Genomic DNA, 18,792 nt, shown 5'->3' on the forward strand with positions numbered 1-18,792 from the left:
AATGAAATATCCCATGAAGGAAATAAGGTAGCGGGTTCCTTTTTTTGGTGATGTTCCTCTATTTGTGAGCTGTATCTGAATCAAATTTCTATACTCTCATTCCGGCGTAATAATCAAGGAACTTTGCTGCCGTACCATGGGTGCAGCAGGCGCAATGATATTACGCAGCACCTGTGACCCCCTGCTTGCACAGGGAGCGTGCCTTACAACCATGGAGACATTAGTGAGAGACGCTGCGCAATATCATAGCGCCTGCTGCAGCCATGGTACGGCAGCAAAGTTCCTTGATTATTACGCCGGAATGAGAGTATAGTTCCTCGCCATATCGGCCTAGAAAATTGCAACTTTTCATTTTCCGTCGGTCTTAGTACATGATGTAACTACAGAAGAGTCAAGTTTTAAATAGGAAAAATAGTCGCTTTGGTCAGTTTTAAGCGAGATGCTAACGGTCTAATCAGATTCAATGAACTATGCTAAGCTATGCTAAAAGTGGTACCGCCAGACCCGGAGATCGGCTGAATGGATTCGAAAACGGTAAAACTCAACTGTTTAACTCTAGGGGAGCTGGAAAATGAGCCTATTTTCAAAAAAAAGTGGAGTGTTACTTTAACAAAAACATGATATCACATTTCTTGTCTTCAAATATCACTAATTATTTCCTTACTAGTGGACATTTACTTGCTAACAAAACACTTCAGTTTCTCTGTGTTTCATTCAGTGCTTCAGCACATGCAGCTCAAACAGCAATGGTGCTGTTATTTGAAACAGTATTATTAATTTTAGATATTTCTTTTTCAAAAACGTTGATGCATTAATAATAACTAGCACTTTTTTTCTCATATCATTTTTAACAAAAATATGGTTTCATTAAATTCATTTTATTATTGTTCATGAGAAGGCTACTCTATTTTATTTATCCATGGCATATGCATTTTGATTCTTAATATGCAATTAACATTGTCCAATGACTTGTTGATTTTTTTTTATTTTTTTTTTTTTAAATACTGTACTGTACTGTATATGTCTGATTTATATTGAAGCACTTGAGACATGGCTTTTTGTTTTTTATAATCAGGCTCTCAAATTATATAAAAAATTGTATTTACATTTAGATTTATCGGCTTTCAAATATAAAGAATTATTGGTTATCGGTATCAGCCAAAACTTTTCATATTGGTGCATCATTAATTTCTGTAGAGCTGGACATTTTAATAAGGATCAAATGAATTCAGTTCAGCTTTAAGAATGAAACCAACCTGTTTGTTCCTCAGTATCTTCTTGTTTCATTCTGAATGTTTCTTCAATCTTCATTTCTTCACTCTCCTCTTTAATAAACGCCATCTTTATAATAGTGTGTCACGTGAATCTCAGTCGCTTCACCAGGGGTTTTTCTGTGTGTTTGGACAATTTGTCATTAAGATTAAAAAATAATTAACAAACAGAAAAATAAGTCTAAACTAAATCTTTTTTTCTGTTACTTTCCCGCACCTTTTCTGTTACTCGTGTGAGGATGCGCTTTACTCACAAAATAACGTTCCCTAATGTTACAATGTTACATTCAATGATAAATAATTCGTTTTCCATCGCTTTTAAAAACTATGCAATTTACTGAACAGTTTGTATCGACGGAAACACCTAAAAAGCTTAAAACACAAACCTTTTTTAGCCGTATCACAACAGATGCAGGGAGCGCGGCGCAGCTTTATGGCGTCATGTCGCCAGATCGAAATAAAAGTCCCATTCACACACTGGCTAATATCAGATTATCACCGTATTACAATGCAAATAGTGACATATGTAGTTAAATCTGCATGAGTAAATTAGTTCATGAAGTAGTCCTCACAAAAAAATAACTACAACTGAACTGCAGTACAAAGAAGTATATCTGCAGCAAATTTGAGTATGGTTTGCAGTATAATAACGAATAAACCAGCTAACAGGGAATGTTCTCAGAACTTTGACTAACATTCTAGCAAGGCTATTCATTTTTCTCAAGGTTATAAATAACTTTTCTTCCAGCAATGTTAGAATATTTGTTCAAAGTTATCTGGTCTTTAATAATGTTCTCAAAAGGTTAGCTTAAAAACATTATTTATACATCGTTTTTCTGGAATCTTTTAGTTGGATGTTCATCTAAGGTTTTTAAAATGTTACTACTTGAAGTTAGTTGCCATTTATTTCAAAATGTCGTTTTAGCAATTTCAGCAACACCATAAGAACATTAGTTTAACATTACTTTAAAAATGTTTCATCCTAACATTTAAGTTAAAAAGTTGTGGGACCATTACCTGTTCAAAACAATGTTCATGAATTCGTATATTGTCATTAGTATGAGTGTTCTCATAGTGTTAGCAGAAAACATTATTTGAATTTATTTTAAGTACAACTAAATTGTTGGTTTTAGGTTGAATCCTTAAATGCATGAATGTTTTGCCAATTTTTATATTTGGATCTTTAGGTGTCACTAGTGTTGCGAAGTCCGTGGTTTTCCTATGGAATTGAGCTACTTTAACAGTGTTGCCGCAGGTTGTTTTTCATGTCCGCGAGTTGAAGCGACCCCAATAACTTGATATTTAGCACCTGGAATGCTAATTTTACCAGGGGAGCCCTACCAAAAAACGTGGATTTTACCCCACAAGATGTGATTTTTACTAGGGGATTTGGACTGACAGTATAAACATAGCCTTACTGTTCATAATGTATGTGTCCACACTACAGTGTTAAAATAACAGTGAAGCAGTGTTGCAGTTAATTAGATAAGTAAGTGATGACTGAGCATTAGTAATGACACTTAAAGGTAAAATCACTGAAAGGAAGAGACACAAACATTTAAAATTACAATTGATGTGATTAGTGTTTCCTTTGGTTGTTCACTTGACCCTTTGATTGTTTTGTTAGTTTTTTCCTCTGGCTGCTGTATTTCAGAAAACACTTCTTCTGTTTCAGAAGAAACAGACAGAATAACATAAGATCATGATGCCTGTATTTAATGGGGACATTAGCATGAAGTGTTTTGCTTCTTTGATCACATCTGAAGTCTAATCACTGATCAGAAACATATTTTGTCAACAATACATTTAAATATTGTGCTACCGACCATGTGATATCCAGCAGTGTTGTGAAAATGAGAAAATGATGAACATGTTGTGAGAACAAAGTTCATAACTATGGCATTATCTAGACACACGCAGAGCAAATTCTTCAGTGTTAATTAAACTCTTTTAGAGTTAAACCTATCCCAAATGAGTGTACATGCTGCCTTAATATTTTCAGAGTTAAAGTAACAAACTAGTTCTTTATTAACAATTGACTTTACATTGTGGAAGGTTCACTTTTAAAATAAATGACAAGGCGGCACAATATAGGCATTTCTATCATCAGAATTTTATGAAAACTGCTTAAGAAATGGTCTGAAATACTTCAAGTCCTGTATGTAAGTCGCTGAATGTCAGTGAAGTTTAGTCAATACGTTCGACTTTGCAACAAATCAGCAGTGCTTGAGTCAACACAAATTTTAATAGATGAAAAACAGTTGCAGGGCATGTGTGGGTCAGTTGTGTCCAGTTGATAACAGTATGGTTCAGCATGTAGTTGTTTCACAGAGCAGGAAATGCTGTGCAGATCAAACTTTCTCTAAAAATACTGGAATGCTGGTTCACATTTAGACAACACAAGAAAATGCTATTTGTGTTTTATAAATACCATAAATGTTTATGGTGGAAAAGAAAGTTCAATTATCTTGTGACTCAAACGAGAAACTATTTTGGTTAGATTTAGACTTTTAAATTGATTGATTTCCAAATAAATTAGGGATAAATTAAGACTCACACCTTAAGAAATCTCACTAAATAGTAAGCTGCCTGAAGGCGGCTGATCTTTGCTCCCTTTGTGTGGTCTTATGATGTTGGGGGCAGGAGATACGAGATCAACAGTAAGGCAGAGATGTCACTGTCCCACCCAGTTGAATCTAAAATTAAAGAGCAAGAAAACATCTACCGGTCATGTTACACGGAGCATGTATAAGGCTGGGCATGGCTTAGTCTTCCCCTGGCATCGGACTTGAGACTAGCGTGGAATTTTCTCACTCAAACCACTGCCTTGGTGCTGCTTCTGATTGCTTTCAAAGGGACAATCGTCCCATAACTGCTGGTTTAGGATCATTTTTCTCCATAAAATTTGGCAAACGATCCAGTGTGTATCTGTGTTTGTGCTCTAAAGAACTTCAAAGGTTTCTGTTTACAACACGTTTTGAAGCATTGAGCAATGTAGCCACGTAGATAGGTGTAGGTTGTGTGGCGACATGTAAGAAACTATTACAAAGAAATTTATGTGAAAGGGGAAGAGCATCTCCATAGCCTTACCCTGGAGTTGGTTCACCCTCCGCCTATAATAGAAATGCTCCTAGAAACAAATGGCAAAAACACAAAAACAATACATTTAAACATGAAGGCATTTCCAAACATTAACCAAAATTTAAACTCATGAATATATTTGGCATAACTATATAGTATGAAAGAATCTCTTACATATTTAAGAATATGGACCCTACAAGTAAGGAAATAAAGTGATTCCAAGTGCATACTTGGTCTGCTGTTTGTGAAGGTGTTCTTCTGTTTAAGTCCTAACAAGAGAGTAAAATATAGTTTGGGGATTGAGACATACTCTGAGCATATGTCTTAAAGGATACATTTTTTCCTTAATTTTAAATCAGACCCTATTCATAATCCATAAATATCTTATATAGCCTTGACGTGAGGAGGCTCTGGTATGGAGTTTACTGTAGGAGCATAGAGTTCCTCATCAGCCACTCCTACATTAAATTTGCGGAAGGGCAAAGTCAATTTACTTACTTAGTCTAGGTAGGGGTATGGTGAGGCATTAAATAAGCCAGGTTCCCCTCTAAACCAATTCGAAAAATGTCCTTGAGAGCCACCTCTTTAAGGTGAGTCGGATATTACACAGCATCTGACACCACTGAGGGGAATGTTCATGCCACATGCCTTATCCCTGTGCTTAAAGCCCACCATGTGACATAGTCCACAAAACTCTGACATAATCTTCCAGGGGACAATCTCAGGCTTCCTGTCCTCTCGTTCACTGACTGTTGGCTCTTTGTGCATGGTGCTTATAAGAAGCACATTTTTATTTTCAGACAGTAGGACACAATGGCATGTGTCTATGCGAAGGCAAACAGTTCCGAGAAGCAAGCCCTGCCTCTTGGGTTCATCAGTGCACTTGAAAGCTCTGGATTGTTCTTTTGTACTGTTATGGATTGTTCTTTTGCAGGAGCTCTGTGCCAAAAGCATAAGAAATAAAAAACAATGTCACATGTGACAATATGTCCTTGAAGGCCATGCGTCATTTCAACCACTTCGCCTGCCCAGGTTTCTCTCATGCTATGTCTCTGCAGGTTTGCCTGCCCAGATTTTTATGCCATATTTTGCAGGTTTGCTAGACATGAATTGTTTGAAAGGGCACCAGGCACTCATCAACTGTGATGTTGAGACCAGGATTGTACATCAATGGACGTCTCTCTCTACCCAGTTCTCACAAATCTCATGGATAGGTGCCAGCTTGTCGTTTTCTCTCCTTGCAGCTCTTGTCCTCTTATCAAATCTCACAACCCTTGACAGTCAGTGGAAGGTTTCAGTGACATGGTGGCCCAAAAAATCACCCTCACCATCCCATAAGCTGAGTGTTGCCTCATAATGTGGCTTGAAAACACCAGCAAGTATCAGAAGGCCAATAAATACTTGCATTTCAGTTCAGTCAATGTCGCTCCATTCTTCCGCAAACGCTCGGTGCCCCTCTAAATTGTAATTTCAAACAGAATGTTTTGAATTGAGCTTGGAAAAAATAACTCACAAGTTTTAAACTTCATATCTTCTGCTTAGACCTCCTCTGCCCGTGCTCTCCCTTGTGTCTGTGGAGGAGGAGATGAACTCCAGAGTATTTTCCATTCTTGGAGAGGTAAGTTTCAGGGCCTTCCCCTGAATCCTCATCCACTGATTCAAAGTCTGGGTCAGCCAATGTAAACCTTCTTCAGAGGTTTAAGAGAACACTGAGCCAGATGACCACCATCTGGCTCAGTGTTCTCTTTGTTTTTTCTAGAATGAAGTACGTACTCCAGGGTCTCCTGAGTGGGGTATCTCTGTGCCATTGTGCAGAATGAACTGTGGGCAAGGCTCGAAGTGGCAACAGTTATACCCAAGTCAGGGGGAAAAGTTTTTTTTTTTTTTTTTCCTCTCGGAGTGCCAAAGTCATGTGATTTCAGTAAACAAGGCTTTGTTTATGCGATCCGAACCTCTGATTCGAAACAAAAGATTTGTAAAGCTTCGAAGCAGTGTTTTGAAATAGCCCATTACTAGATAGTCGTTATTTTGTTTTTTTGGCGCACAAAGTATTCTCATCGCTTTATAATATTAAGGTAGAACCACTGTACTCACATGAACTGTTTTAAATTTTTTTTAAAATCTTTTTTTAGTACCTTTCTGGATCTTGAGAGGTTCAGTGACATTGCTGGCAATAGAGGCCTCACTGAGCCATCGGATTTCATCAAAAATCTCTTAATTTGTGTTCCAAAGATGAACGGAGGTCTTACCCCTGCTGAAAAATTCAGCTAAAACCAGCCTAAGCTGGTTGCCTTGTTTTAGCTGGTTTAAGCTGGAAGTAGCTGGTTTTAGCTAGTCTCCCAGCCTGGCTTAGCTGGTCAAGCTGGTCTTCCAGCCTGGACAAGCTGGTGTTCATTGGTCTCCCACCTGGCTTAGCTGGTGTTCAGCTGGTTTAAGCTGGTCTCCCAGCCTGGGTTAGCTGGGTTTCAACTGGGTTTAGCTGGTCTCCCAACCTGGCTTATGTAGTCAAGCTGGTCTTCCAGCCTGGACAAGTTGGTGGTCAGCTGGTTTTAGTTGTGTTACCAATATTTAATGAACCTGTTGCTTATCGTGACCGATGTTTTCTTTTAAAAGAAAAAAAAATAGTTATATACATTCATTTAAAATAGCTTCATACAAAAATAGCAAATTTAGCTATTGGTTCCGAACAAAGCTGCAAGGTTCCAACTGTTGGTCCTGGACTTTGAATGGCATCGGCTGCTTCTTTGTTTGAGTGACAGATCCACACCAGCATTGTCCTGTTGAAGGAACATGTAATGCTGCAGATTTAATGAGTGATTCTCAGAGAAAATCTAAAGACATATTGCTTCTACCATTTCTATATTAAGGTTATGTGAATTGAAAAAGGATATGTTACTCATCCCAGATTAAATTATTAAAGTGTTAAATTGTTTAAATCTAAGTAAAATTGAGAGAATGGAGGGACCAACCAATGCTCTGTTCCGGGTCAGCTGGGACCTGGGCTAAAGGCTGCTCTGGCTCAGGTGAGAATTTATTTATGTTGGCACACCTACATTGTCCTGTTGATAACAGACAACAATGTAATGCTGGTCAGGTTTAATGAGTGCTTCATAGACTAAATCTGAAGACATGTCTTTCTATCATTTTGAAATATAATATAAAAGGATTCCGAAAAGAGGACCTAGAAAACATTTTATCATGTTTGAAGGCAATATTTTTCTTTTTTTCCTTTTTTTTTTTTTTCTTTTGAGCAAATCTGAAAATATTTCATAACAAGAGATAGAAGGCACTTACAGAAGATTATCTGCTCCACGGTAACAGTCCCTTACTCCTACTGGGAATGGATGCTTCCTGGAGGGAAGAGATGGGTGATCCAGGAAGGGACTGTGCTATAGGACTTCTGGTGGGGACTTTATGCTGAGACCCAGAAGCTTCCTGTGGAGAACATGGTGGAACAGGTGCTGTCTGTGGGATCCCAGAATACACAGACACATCTTTTGGGATCATGGATGCTCCCTGGGTGAAAGTGAGGCACTGGTGCATTTTGTAAATTCTCCATCAGATGCTCAGCAAGTCTCTGTTTTCCTTTTATTATTTTCCGGGCTGGCAATGCTGCTGACCCGGCAGGCACTGCTGCTCCCTGGGGGCCCCCCCATAACCCAGGAGCTTCCTGTGGGGAACATGGTGGAACAGATGCTGTCTGTGGGGGCCCAGAATGCAGAGACACATCTTTTGGTACCATTGGAGGCATGAGTGCTCCCTGGGTGACAGGCACTGGTGCATTCTCCCTCAGATGCTCAGCAAGTCTCCGTTTTCCTTTTAATATTTTCCAGGCGGGCAATGCTGCTGACCCGGTGGGCACTGCTGCTGACTGTGGATACCTGACAGGCACTACTGCTTCCTATGGGGTCCTGAGATGCACAGGCGCTCTCACTGGGGTACTCTTGGGTGAAGGTGCATCCAGTGGGGACATGGTAGGCATAGATGCTACCTGTATGGAAGAGGCTTGAGGCTTCTGCTGCAGCAGCTCCTTCCTCAGCAGCTCAGGGATCTTCAGATTTCTCCTCTCTGGGATCTTGTCAGGGATACCCTGAGCACCCTGTGTGCAAAAGACAGGTGTTCCCTTTAGAGAAGAGGCTTGAGGCTTCTGCTGCAGTAGCTCCTGTCTCAGCAGCTCAGGGATCTTTAGTTTTTCCCTTTTTGAACTCTTGTTAGGCAGGAGTGCTACCTGAAGAGAAAAAGCTTCAGGCTTCTGCTGCAGCAACTCCTGCCTCAGTGGCCCAGGGATCTTAGGATTTTGCTTATCTGAAACCTTTTCTGGTATGGGTGCTCCATGTAGAGAACATGTGAGCACCTTTGAGGCAGGCATAGGTGCTCTCTGTGGAGACTTGGTGGGCACAGGTGCTTCCTGTGAGGACCCACCAGGTATAGGTGCTCCCTGTGCAAAAGAGGCATTTTGTAGAAGCTTAATCACTTGTTGAGGGATCCTGATTTTTCGTCTTTGTGGGGTCCCAGCAGGAACAGATGGTTCCTTTGGGGACCCAGCAGGCACAGGTGGTTCCTGTGTCTTTTTCTGCCTCTGCTTTTTCGCTGCTTCCTGGTCTTCAGTGAGTTTCCTCATAACAGAACTGACAGGCACAGGTGCTTCCTGTTGGGACCTGTTGGGCACTGGTGCTCCTTGTGTGGACCCGTCAGGAATGGGTGTTCCCTGTGTCTTCTTATGCCTCCACCACTTTTTGGTCTTCAGTGTTGCATCTGAGAATCCTGAGTATGGGGTCTTTTCAGATGCATCACTGTACACAGGAGATGAGGTGAAGTCTCCCCCCTCAAATTTCTCCGACCCAGAAACCTCCATTATTGCCCACCACCACCCTGCATCAAGGGCCATGGTGAGCTCATCTGTTCAGGAGATGAGGACTGCTCTGCGCTCTCAGGAAAATAAGCGGGCATGGTTGACATAGTCATATTGATGTTGGAATTGATGGTGAAAGATGATCGTAAGAAGTGAACAATACTCCCTTTGTGCAATCTATATCTGTAAACACTGTTAAAGAAAGATAAATGGAAAAGATTAGTTGACTAAACATATGGTTTTTTTCTTTTTAGTGTATGCCTTTTATAGAAGAGGCAAAAAAGGATGAGAGCCTCCGTAAAACATATTCAAAATGAACAATGAAGCTGAAAAGGTTTATTTTTTTATTTTATTTTTTTTTAATCAATAATGTGCATAACTTAGATGCATATAAAAGTAAAAGTATATATCCTTTTCTATCATGCTCTGCAGTCCAAGAGTAATTTATTGACTGCTTGAATAGAGCAGCATGACAACAATACAGGATCCACTCATTATTAAACTGACCAATAAGAATAGATATTAAAATAAAACGAATATTGTTTGCTTCTGTCCAAAATGTGGCCTTTAAAGACCATAAGAAAGGAAAAATGAAAAGCTCCTTTTGTATATTATGTAATCAGTCATGGTCAGAGGTAACCATTAAGGCCAGACAATTCAATATGTCATCAGAACAGCAATTCTTTGGTCAATAAAATATAATGTAATAAAACATAATAGAGCTTGAACGGCAGGTCCATATAAGAGCTCGGAGCTCGGACTTTACTCTACTTTACACAACTTTACTCTATTTAATTATGAAATTGTGAAATTCTTTCAAAAAACAAAATACAATTGCATGAATTATTCTTGAACTGACCAAAGTGTGTAGAGGGAGAAGGGTATAAAATATTTGTCTTACTTGGGGGTGCTGAAGCACTTACTACCCCCTCCTTAGCACCACCCATGTTTCCCAACCACTGTGCCGTGACACACTCTGGAGTAGAGTTTCCATGAAGGTGTTTTATGCGCAAATGAGTATTTGTAACTACAGTCACATGTACATGACAAAAGGAAATAAAAATCCTGAAGGCAAAGTATAAAGAAATGAAAAATGGAAATAAAATACCTGAACCAGGGATGCAAACAGGTAAGGGGGGAAAAAAGGTGAGAACATTGCGTGGGGCAGGGGGCATGCTCCGCACTGATTTTTTTTTTTACATTCGCTTTGCTTTTTACATTTCGAGTTGCTTTACATGCTCATTTGTAGTTATTTTAAGTTTTTTTATTATTATTTTTTTTTATTACCTTATATGTCTAATTTTTCACAAAAAAAAAAAAAAAAAAAAACGTTGCAACATTTTACCAAAATCAACATTGGGTCATGTTATAAAAGATGAAGTGCTATGCATGCATGCTTAAGAAAGTTAATCAATTATGGAATGAGTTCAATTCATCTATAAAGCAGCTCTGGAGAAAACAGCGATGTCATCATCCAGCTTAGTAGGGTTCTCATTCACTAGTGTCAGTAGAGTCTGTCAATAAGCCAGAGGAGACAGTGGCAAGGAACTCAAACTCCATCAGTGACAGAAATGGAGCAAAAATCCTTGGGAGAATCCAGGCTCAGTCAGGGAGCCAGTCCTCCTCTGGCCAGGGTCTCACATATGCATAACTTTTCCAATGTGTCTGTAAGTATAAATATATATTTCTTTTACACTTAAATCGCCTTCATAGAGAGTGAATGTGCAGGGATGTGTTTCTCAAAAGCAGTTCTCTCTTGAGTGAATTCTCATGTGGTGATTAATAATTACTGTAAATCTGAAACTCTTTCCACATTGACCACACAAATGGCTTTTCTCCAGTATGAATTCTCATGTGGTTATTTAGGGTTCCTTTATGGGTAAAACTCTTTCCACATTGAGAGCATGTGAAAGGCTTCTCTCCAGTGTGAACTCTCATGTGATTTTTAAGGCTTCCTTTTTGAGTGAAACTCTTTTCACATTGTTGGCAGGTAAAAGTGCTCTCTCCAGTGTGAATTTTCATGTGAGTTTTAAGATTTTTTTTATGTGTGAAACTCTGTCCACACTGAGCACATATGAACGGCTTCTCTCCAGTGTGAATTCTCATGTGGGCATTAAGAATTTCTTTTCGTGAGAAGTTCTTGCCATACAGTTTGCAAGTGAAAGCGGTCTCTCCAGTGTGAATTCTCATGTGGGTATTAAGGTTTTTTTTATGTGTGAAACTGTCCACAATGACGGCACGTGTAAGGTCTCTCTCCAGTGTGAACTCTCATGTGGACCATAAGGTTTTGTTTTTGAGTGAAACTTTTTCCACACTGTTGGCAGGCAAAAGGCTTTCATTGCGCCTGCTGCACCCATGGTACGACAGCAAAGTTCCTTGATTATTACGCCGGAATGACAGTATAGTTCCTAGTCATATTGGCCTAGAAACTTGCAACTTTTCATTTTCCGTCAGTCTTAGTACATGATGTAACTACAGAAGAGTCGAGTTTTAAATAGGAAAAATATCGAAACTCTTTGGTCATTTTTGAGCGAGATGCTAACGGTCTAATCAGATTCAATGAACTATGCTAAGCTATGCTAAAAGTGGTAACGCCAGACCCGGAGATCGGCTGAATGGATTCGAAAACGGTAAAACTCAACAGTTTAACTCTAGGGGAGTTGGAAAATTAGCCTATTTTCAAAAAAAGTGGAGTGTTCCTTTAAAGCATTAAAGCATCAAAACAACATGCTTGCTAGATCCTGTATGCACTAAGTGAAAAAGTTGTTTCAGAATGTGTAATCTCAGAATCTCTTCTCAATATTGTTAACCATTCGCTTTCTTTAGGACACACCTAAAAACCTGCAGTCCAAGAAAGGATAATTGGTTTATTATAGACCAATCACAATGTTCAGTTTTGCAAAGAATTGGAATTTCAGTCAGGATTTAAACCCTATCGTAGTACAGAAACTGTCCTGATTAAAGTTACACCTTTCTTCTAGTGCTATTAGATCTTTTGACAACACAGACCACAACATTCTCTTGGCCAGCATGAGAATTATGTTGCCATTTTTTGGACAAGCACTAGCATGGTTTAAGTCAGGGTTCCTCAAATTCGGTTCTGGAGGGCCACTGTCCTGCAGAGTTTAGCTCAAACCCTAATCAAACTCACCTACCTGTGATTTTCTAGTGATCCTGAAGACCTTGACTAGCTTGCTCAGGTGTATTTGATCAGGGTTGGAGCTAAACTCTGCAGGGCATTAGCCCTCCAGGGAAAGAACTGAAAAACCTATCTATCCAACTGCTACTATTTTGCTTGTGTAAAAGAAGAGAGGTCTCATTAAGCAAATGTATTGTGTGCCACAGGGCTCAATATTAGGTCCTCTGTGTTTCTCCTTGTATGTGCTTCTTTGAGGGACATTACCATTAGATTTTACTGTTATGCCGACGATACTCAGTTTTATATTTCCTCACAACCTGAAAAACCTAACTAATCAATAATAATAAAAAAGCATTAACACTGAAAATAATCAATAATGAATTTGATTATTGATAGGTAAAGAAGTAAAAAGGGGTGAAGTTTTAGTTTACTCCCCCTCAAGTTGTTCCAAACCTGTATAAATTTCTTTGTTCTGCTGTACACAAAGGAAGATATTTGGAAGAATGTCAGTAACCAAACAGACCTCACCCCCCATTGATTACTACAGTAGGAAGAATAAATACTATGGTAGTCACTGGGGACTGTCACACATCCTGCGCCTGCTGTTTCCTTCTACTCCCCACCAGAGGTCACCTCTTCACCATTGAGACCTTTTCATGGCACACACAGTCACACGTCACTCTGGACTACATTTCCCACAATTCCCCAGCTAAGCACCAATCACACACTCACACCTGTTTCCCATCAGTGACACTTTATAAGCTGCACTCAAACACACACACATTGCTGAGTATTGTTTAGCCTTTATCCGACCTTGTCTCCGTGTTTCATTTTCCTTGCCTTGCCTAGGCATGCCTTTGTTTTGACCCTGGACTGTTTTCCTTGTTTGATGATTGTTTGCTGCCTGTCTTGACCATTGCCTGTGTTTTGGATTACTCTTTTGCCTTGCCCTCCTGTATCTGTTTGCTGGTGTTTGACCTCTGCCTCTATGTCATTTTAATAAAGCCTGCACGTGGATCTCCCACTCCATCGTCCAGTTCCCTTCGTTACAGGGACGAGGTCTGTTAGGTTGGCTCCGTTGGATTAATGAAGATTATTATTAGTTGCTGTAATCGTGACTAGTAATAGATAAACTCATAATATCTGTCATTAAGTAGTTGGCTAATAGAGGGTTCCAGTGCTGGTGATTATAATTCAAACTGGTGATTATAATTCATTTTAATTTCTGACAATCATTTTGGCAACATATTGTATATCCAAGTTTATTACACGGCTCTGTTGAATACTTGATTCTGATTGGTCAATCACGCCATCCAGTGGTATGTTATTCCCTGATAACAACCACTAAAAACAGATAACACAGGCTCATCCGGGTAACTGAAGTCTGTAGCGCTATACGCTTGCTAGGAACGTTTTTTCCTCGTGGAAGTTATTTAATGATGTCATCCGGTATCGTGGACATTTTACAACTTTTTATCCCTTACTCCCATAATTATTTATGTGGCGAAATGCCGTGTTATATGTGGTATTAAATGTCCGCCTAGTTTGAACTTACCACTTGCTAGCAACTGCTCTCGCATTTAAAGAGCTAATAAAATATTTAGACTCGGATCAATATTTCATGTCTAATTATTTACTTAAGTGGCAAGTAGCTGTATAATATGCAGGATAATGTACATCCAGCCGGTTGGATGTACATTTTCACACAGAACAAAACGAACTGTGATTGGCTGCTTTACATGTCAGTCAAACATCCTCTGGGAAGTCCTTGGCCAGTGAAAGCTGCTATGGAGTCCAGACCTTCTGCCATCAATCTGAAGGTCTGGCTACATGAGACTACAAAAGCTATAACAAAACATCTTTTTCCTTTTAAATGGTTACATTTATCATGTTTTCATTTTTTCATTATCATTTGCACTTTAAAGGCAGCATTATAATCTGGTCATGTGATTTTAACATGTCTGTCCACATGAGGCGACCCGCTCCATGTCAAATAAAACCACTTTAATTAGGACACTCATAAGACATTCTTCAAAAATATCATTCATTTCTGTAGAGCTGAACATTTTAATAAGGATCAAATGAATGAGTTCAGCTTTAAGAATGAAACCAACCTGTTTGTTCCTCAGTATCTTCATGTTTCACTCTGAATGCTTCTTCAATCCTCAGGTCTTCACTCTCCTCTTTAATAAACACCATCTTTATAAGTACTTTATAGTATGTCACATGGATCTCTGTTGCTTCACCAGGAGTTTTTCCTGTGTGTTTGGAAACTCTGTCATGTTTAAGATGAAAATAATTAACAGAAAGAAAATTAATCTAATCTAAATCTCAGGGTGCGTCTAAATCAGCTCCCTAGTTCAGTAGTCAGCACACTGGCAAGAGAGTCAGTCAGAGTGAGAGTTAATGGCCTTAAATAACCTGATTAGCCCAAAAAACAAACAAAAAAACACTTAACTAGCTGTACAAATTATTAAAAGAACATAAATTATACATATACTTCATATTTAGTTATGAGTTATTTAATTAATTGTAGATATATTTAATAGATTCCACTTTCATAAAAATATTTGCAGTTGGTTTGTAAAAGTTTTCAAAGCATGTTTGTGTTTCTGTTGTATTTACACTGTTTTGACCAGCATGTGTCGTCAGCGTGCAGTGAATCGAGCTCTTCGAATCACTGAATCATTTTGATTCAATTGACTCAGAGTATCAAAAACCTCATTTTCTATCATCATAACATTTCTTCGGTGAACGAATTTGTGTTTACGATAAACTAACTATATATGAAGCGAAATGATAAGCACCTTTTGCAGTTAATCGTGTGTGGATGCACTTTACTCACAAAAATAGCGTTTATTAATGTTAGATAAAGCGATACAATTGTTCATTTAATAATACGTAATTCATTTTAGAACGCCTCTAAAAACTATAACTGACTGAACTATATGTTTTGATTTAAACACTTTAAATGTGTAAAATCACAAACCTTTCTTCAGCCTAATCAAACAGACTTATGATGTCACATCGTCAGACCAAAACAGAAGTCCCGTTCACACACTGCTGTAATCACAAACGGGCATAGAAATTTACATACAAAAACACACAAATAGTAAAAATAAATAAATAAAGTTATATCTGAATTCTTAGAGAAATGCGTATTAAAATACAATGATGTGCTGAAATACCTGCCAATGAAAGAGTTTGTGGCACATCTTAAATGTGAGATTCTGTGTAAAACACAAAACAGTAACGTTTCGGTGCAGAAACCATTTATACCAGGAGTTGGTAACTTTCAGTAACAAGACATTTTTTAATTGATGCTTTGATGCATTTTTCCATTTGCAAAAACTAATTATTATACAATAAACAAGGTTTGTCAATCAAACCTTTATTAGGGCAACAGACAAATATGCAACAATATATAGGTAACATTGCAATATGTTTTATTAATTGTGCAAAATTAATTGTGACTGTGTGTTTATCCTCCTTGATTTTTTTTTTTTTTCATATTATTTAATGTTAGTGGTGTTGCCACAGTAGCAAATAGCCTTCCTACACACATCACAGTTTGCAAGGTTTTCATTTACAGCTGTAAAATAACTCCACTCAACAGTCCTCTTTCTTTCTGCCATCATGCAATCTCTCACTCACTGCAGCCAAAAGTGCTTGCGCTTGGCGACGCTCAGTCACGTGATGGCAGGACAAAACACAGCTGAGCTGGGGTTCATTCTTCCTACCTCGCTTAATACAAACCCGATTCCAAAAAAGTTGGGACACTGTACAAATTATGAATAAAAAAGGAATGCAATAATTTACAAATCTCATAAACTTATATTTTATTCACAATAGAATATAGATAACATATCAAATGTTGAAAGTGAAACATTTTGAAATGTCATGCCAAATATTGGCTCATTTTGGATTTCATGAGAGCTACACATTCCAAAAAAGTTGGGACAGGTAGCAATAAGAGGCTGGAAAAGTTAAATGTACATATAAGGAACAGCTGGAGGACCAATTTGCAACTTATTAGGTCAATTGGCAACATGAGTATAAAAAGAGCCTCTCAGAGTGGCAGTGTCTCTCATAAGTCAAGATGGGCAGAGGATCACCAATTCCCCCAATGCTGTGGCGAAAAATAGCAGAGCAATATCAGAAAGGAGTTTCTCAGAGAAAAATTGCAAAGAGTTTGAAGTTATCATCATCTACAGTGCATAATATCATCCAAAGATTCAGAGAATCTGGAACAATCTCTGTGCGTAAGGGTCAAGGCCGGAAAACCATACTGGATGCCCGTGATCTTCAGGCCCTTAGACGGCACTGCATCACATACAGGAATTCTACTGTAATGGAAATCACAACATGGGCTCAGGAATACTTCAAGAAAACATTGTCGGTGAACACAATCCACCGTGCCATTCGCCGTTGCCGGCTAAAACTCTATAGGTCAAAAAAGAAGCCATATCTAAACATGATCCAGAAGCGCAGGCGTTTTCTCTGGGCCAAGGTTCATTTAAAATGGAGTATGGCAAAGTGGAAAACTGTTCTGTGGTCAGACGAATCAAAATTTGAAGTTCTTTTTGGAAAACTGGGACGCCATGTCATCCGGACTAAAGAGGACAAGGACAACCCAAGTTGTTATCAGCGCTCAGTTCAGAAGCCTGCATTTCTGATGGTATGGGGTTGCATATGAGTGCGTGTGGCATGGGCAGCTTACACATCTGGAAGGGCACCATCAATGCTGAAAGGTATATCCAAGTTCTAGAACAATATATGCTCCCATCCAGATGTCGTCTCTTTCAGGGAAGACCTTGCATTTTCCAACATGACAATGCCAGACCACATACTGCATCAATTACAACATCATGGCTGCGTAGAAGAAGGATCCGGGTACTGAAATGGCCAGCCTGCAGTCCAGATCTTTCACCCATAGAAAACATTTGGCGCATCATAAAGAGGAAGATGCGACAAAGAAGACCTAAGACAGTTGAGCAACTAGAAGCCTGTATTAGACAAGAATGGGACAACATTCCTATTCCTAAACTTGAGCAACTTGTCTCCTCAGTCCCCAGACGTTTGCAGACTGTTATAAAAAGAAGAGGGGATGTCACACAGTGGTAAACATGGCCTTGTCCCAACTTTTTTGAGATGTGTTGATGCCATAAAATTTAAAATCAACTTGTTTTTCCCTTAAAATGATACATTTTCTCAGTTTAAACATTTGATATATCATCTATGTTGTATTCTGAATAAAATATTGAAATTTGAAACTTCCACATCATTGCATTCCTTTTTTATTCACAATTTGTACAGTGTCCCAACTTTTTTGGAATCGGGTTTGTACATCCCATGCCATCATGTTACTCCAAAAGTCCCTTCAGCTGAACTGTCAGATAGATAACAACCTGAGGGACCACCAACAACAAACCAGGTTGACTCCTGAAATCCAGAAACCGCATGATCATCGCTCGACTGCACAGCAAATCTGACAACTCCTCTTCCTTGAATGTGGACTCAGTGTCCACTGCATGATGAAAATCCCTCTCAAAAAGTGCCACCTGTTCCACCCTGCAACCCAAAGTCGATCCAAACTTTCTGTTCAAGTCCTCTGTAAGTGACATACTGTCTTCCATTCTGGGACATGGTCCTAGCATGTCTTGGATGAGACAGCCCGCAGTTTACTATACAGCCACTCATAGCACGAACATTGCTCAGACGTGTATGTCTTGACGTGACATACATTCGAACAAAGTTCAAGGTCAGCCTTCCAGAACAATCCCCTCAAGGAACAAGAAATGTCCATTTCTTTCCTATCCAGGTTGGTTGAGAAATTGGCGGTCTCATACATAGAAAGCACAGAGAACATGATGCCCCTAACACCAAATATCTCCTCCAAACCATGCCTTGCCCACAGCAGGTGCACCCTGGGGTCACGAGCGTTGATGTTGCACACTGAAGTAACCATCATATTGACATAGGTGCCAACATCAACACCTTTTAAACACTGTTGGACCAACATCCACACGAAAGCCCTGGTCTACACAGAACACATTCGTGCTGGCTAAATTGCCAAAGTCAACCTTGGCGATTGGAAGGCCTTGATAAATTTCTTGGAGCAAGCTCTCTCAGACTGAGCTTAAACTGTTCAATTACATGGTTCAAGAACTCAGCAGCTTTGGCCTTTGCTCCATCAAGATATGTAAACATTGGGTTCACAGGCAATACCAATGTCAGATTTGCAAAGTAACCCCCATCTATCTCCAAGAGTCTAACTAGAACAGTTATGCACTGTCCTCCCTACACTTTTACAGTATTTACTCAATTTGAGGTGTTTTTTTTAGATAGTGGAAATGGTTTTGCATCATATTGACATTAATCTCTGGGAGACACAATAAGTGTAATGCACCAACCACACCACAAAGTTTAGTCACCTCAATCACCAACCC

At 39.1% G+C, this 18,792-nt stretch overlaps 2 protein-coding genes across 5 annotated transcripts in view; one reads left to right on the forward strand and one right to left on the reverse strand.

The window, feature by feature from the left end:
• The window catches only part of LOC127510591 (gastrula zinc finger protein XlCGF57.1-like), an 80,024-nt gene that overhangs the window by 59,039 nt on the left and 2,193 nt on the right, over positions 1 to 18,792 (forward strand). The window lies entirely within an intron of this gene.
• The window catches only part of LOC127510642 (gastrula zinc finger protein XlCGF26.1-like), a 172,765-nt gene that overhangs the window by 1,689 nt on the left and 152,284 nt on the right, over positions 1 to 18,792 (reverse strand). The window contains exons 1-2 of one of the 3 annotated variants that reach the window (XM_051890494.1): positions 1,658 to 1,718; positions 1,257 to 1,391 (exon numbers count right to left, since the gene is read on the reverse strand). The exons of 1 other annotated variant lie outside the window; for it this stretch is intronic. In XM_051890494.1, the coding sequence (XP_051746454.1) occupies positions 1,257 to 1,341 (85 nt within the window). In that variant the 5' untranslated portion in view covers positions 1,342 to 1,391; positions 1,658 to 1,718. One more of the 3 variants, XM_051890493.1, reaches the window with a different exon arrangement.

This window comes from Ctenopharyngodon idella, chromosome 4, assembly GCF_019924925.1.
Source record: "Ctenopharyngodon idella isolate HZGC_01 chromosome 4, HZGC01, whole genome shotgun sequence".
Lineage (NCBI taxonomy): Eukaryota > Metazoa > Chordata > Actinopteri > Cypriniformes > Xenocyprididae > Ctenopharyngodon > Ctenopharyngodon idella.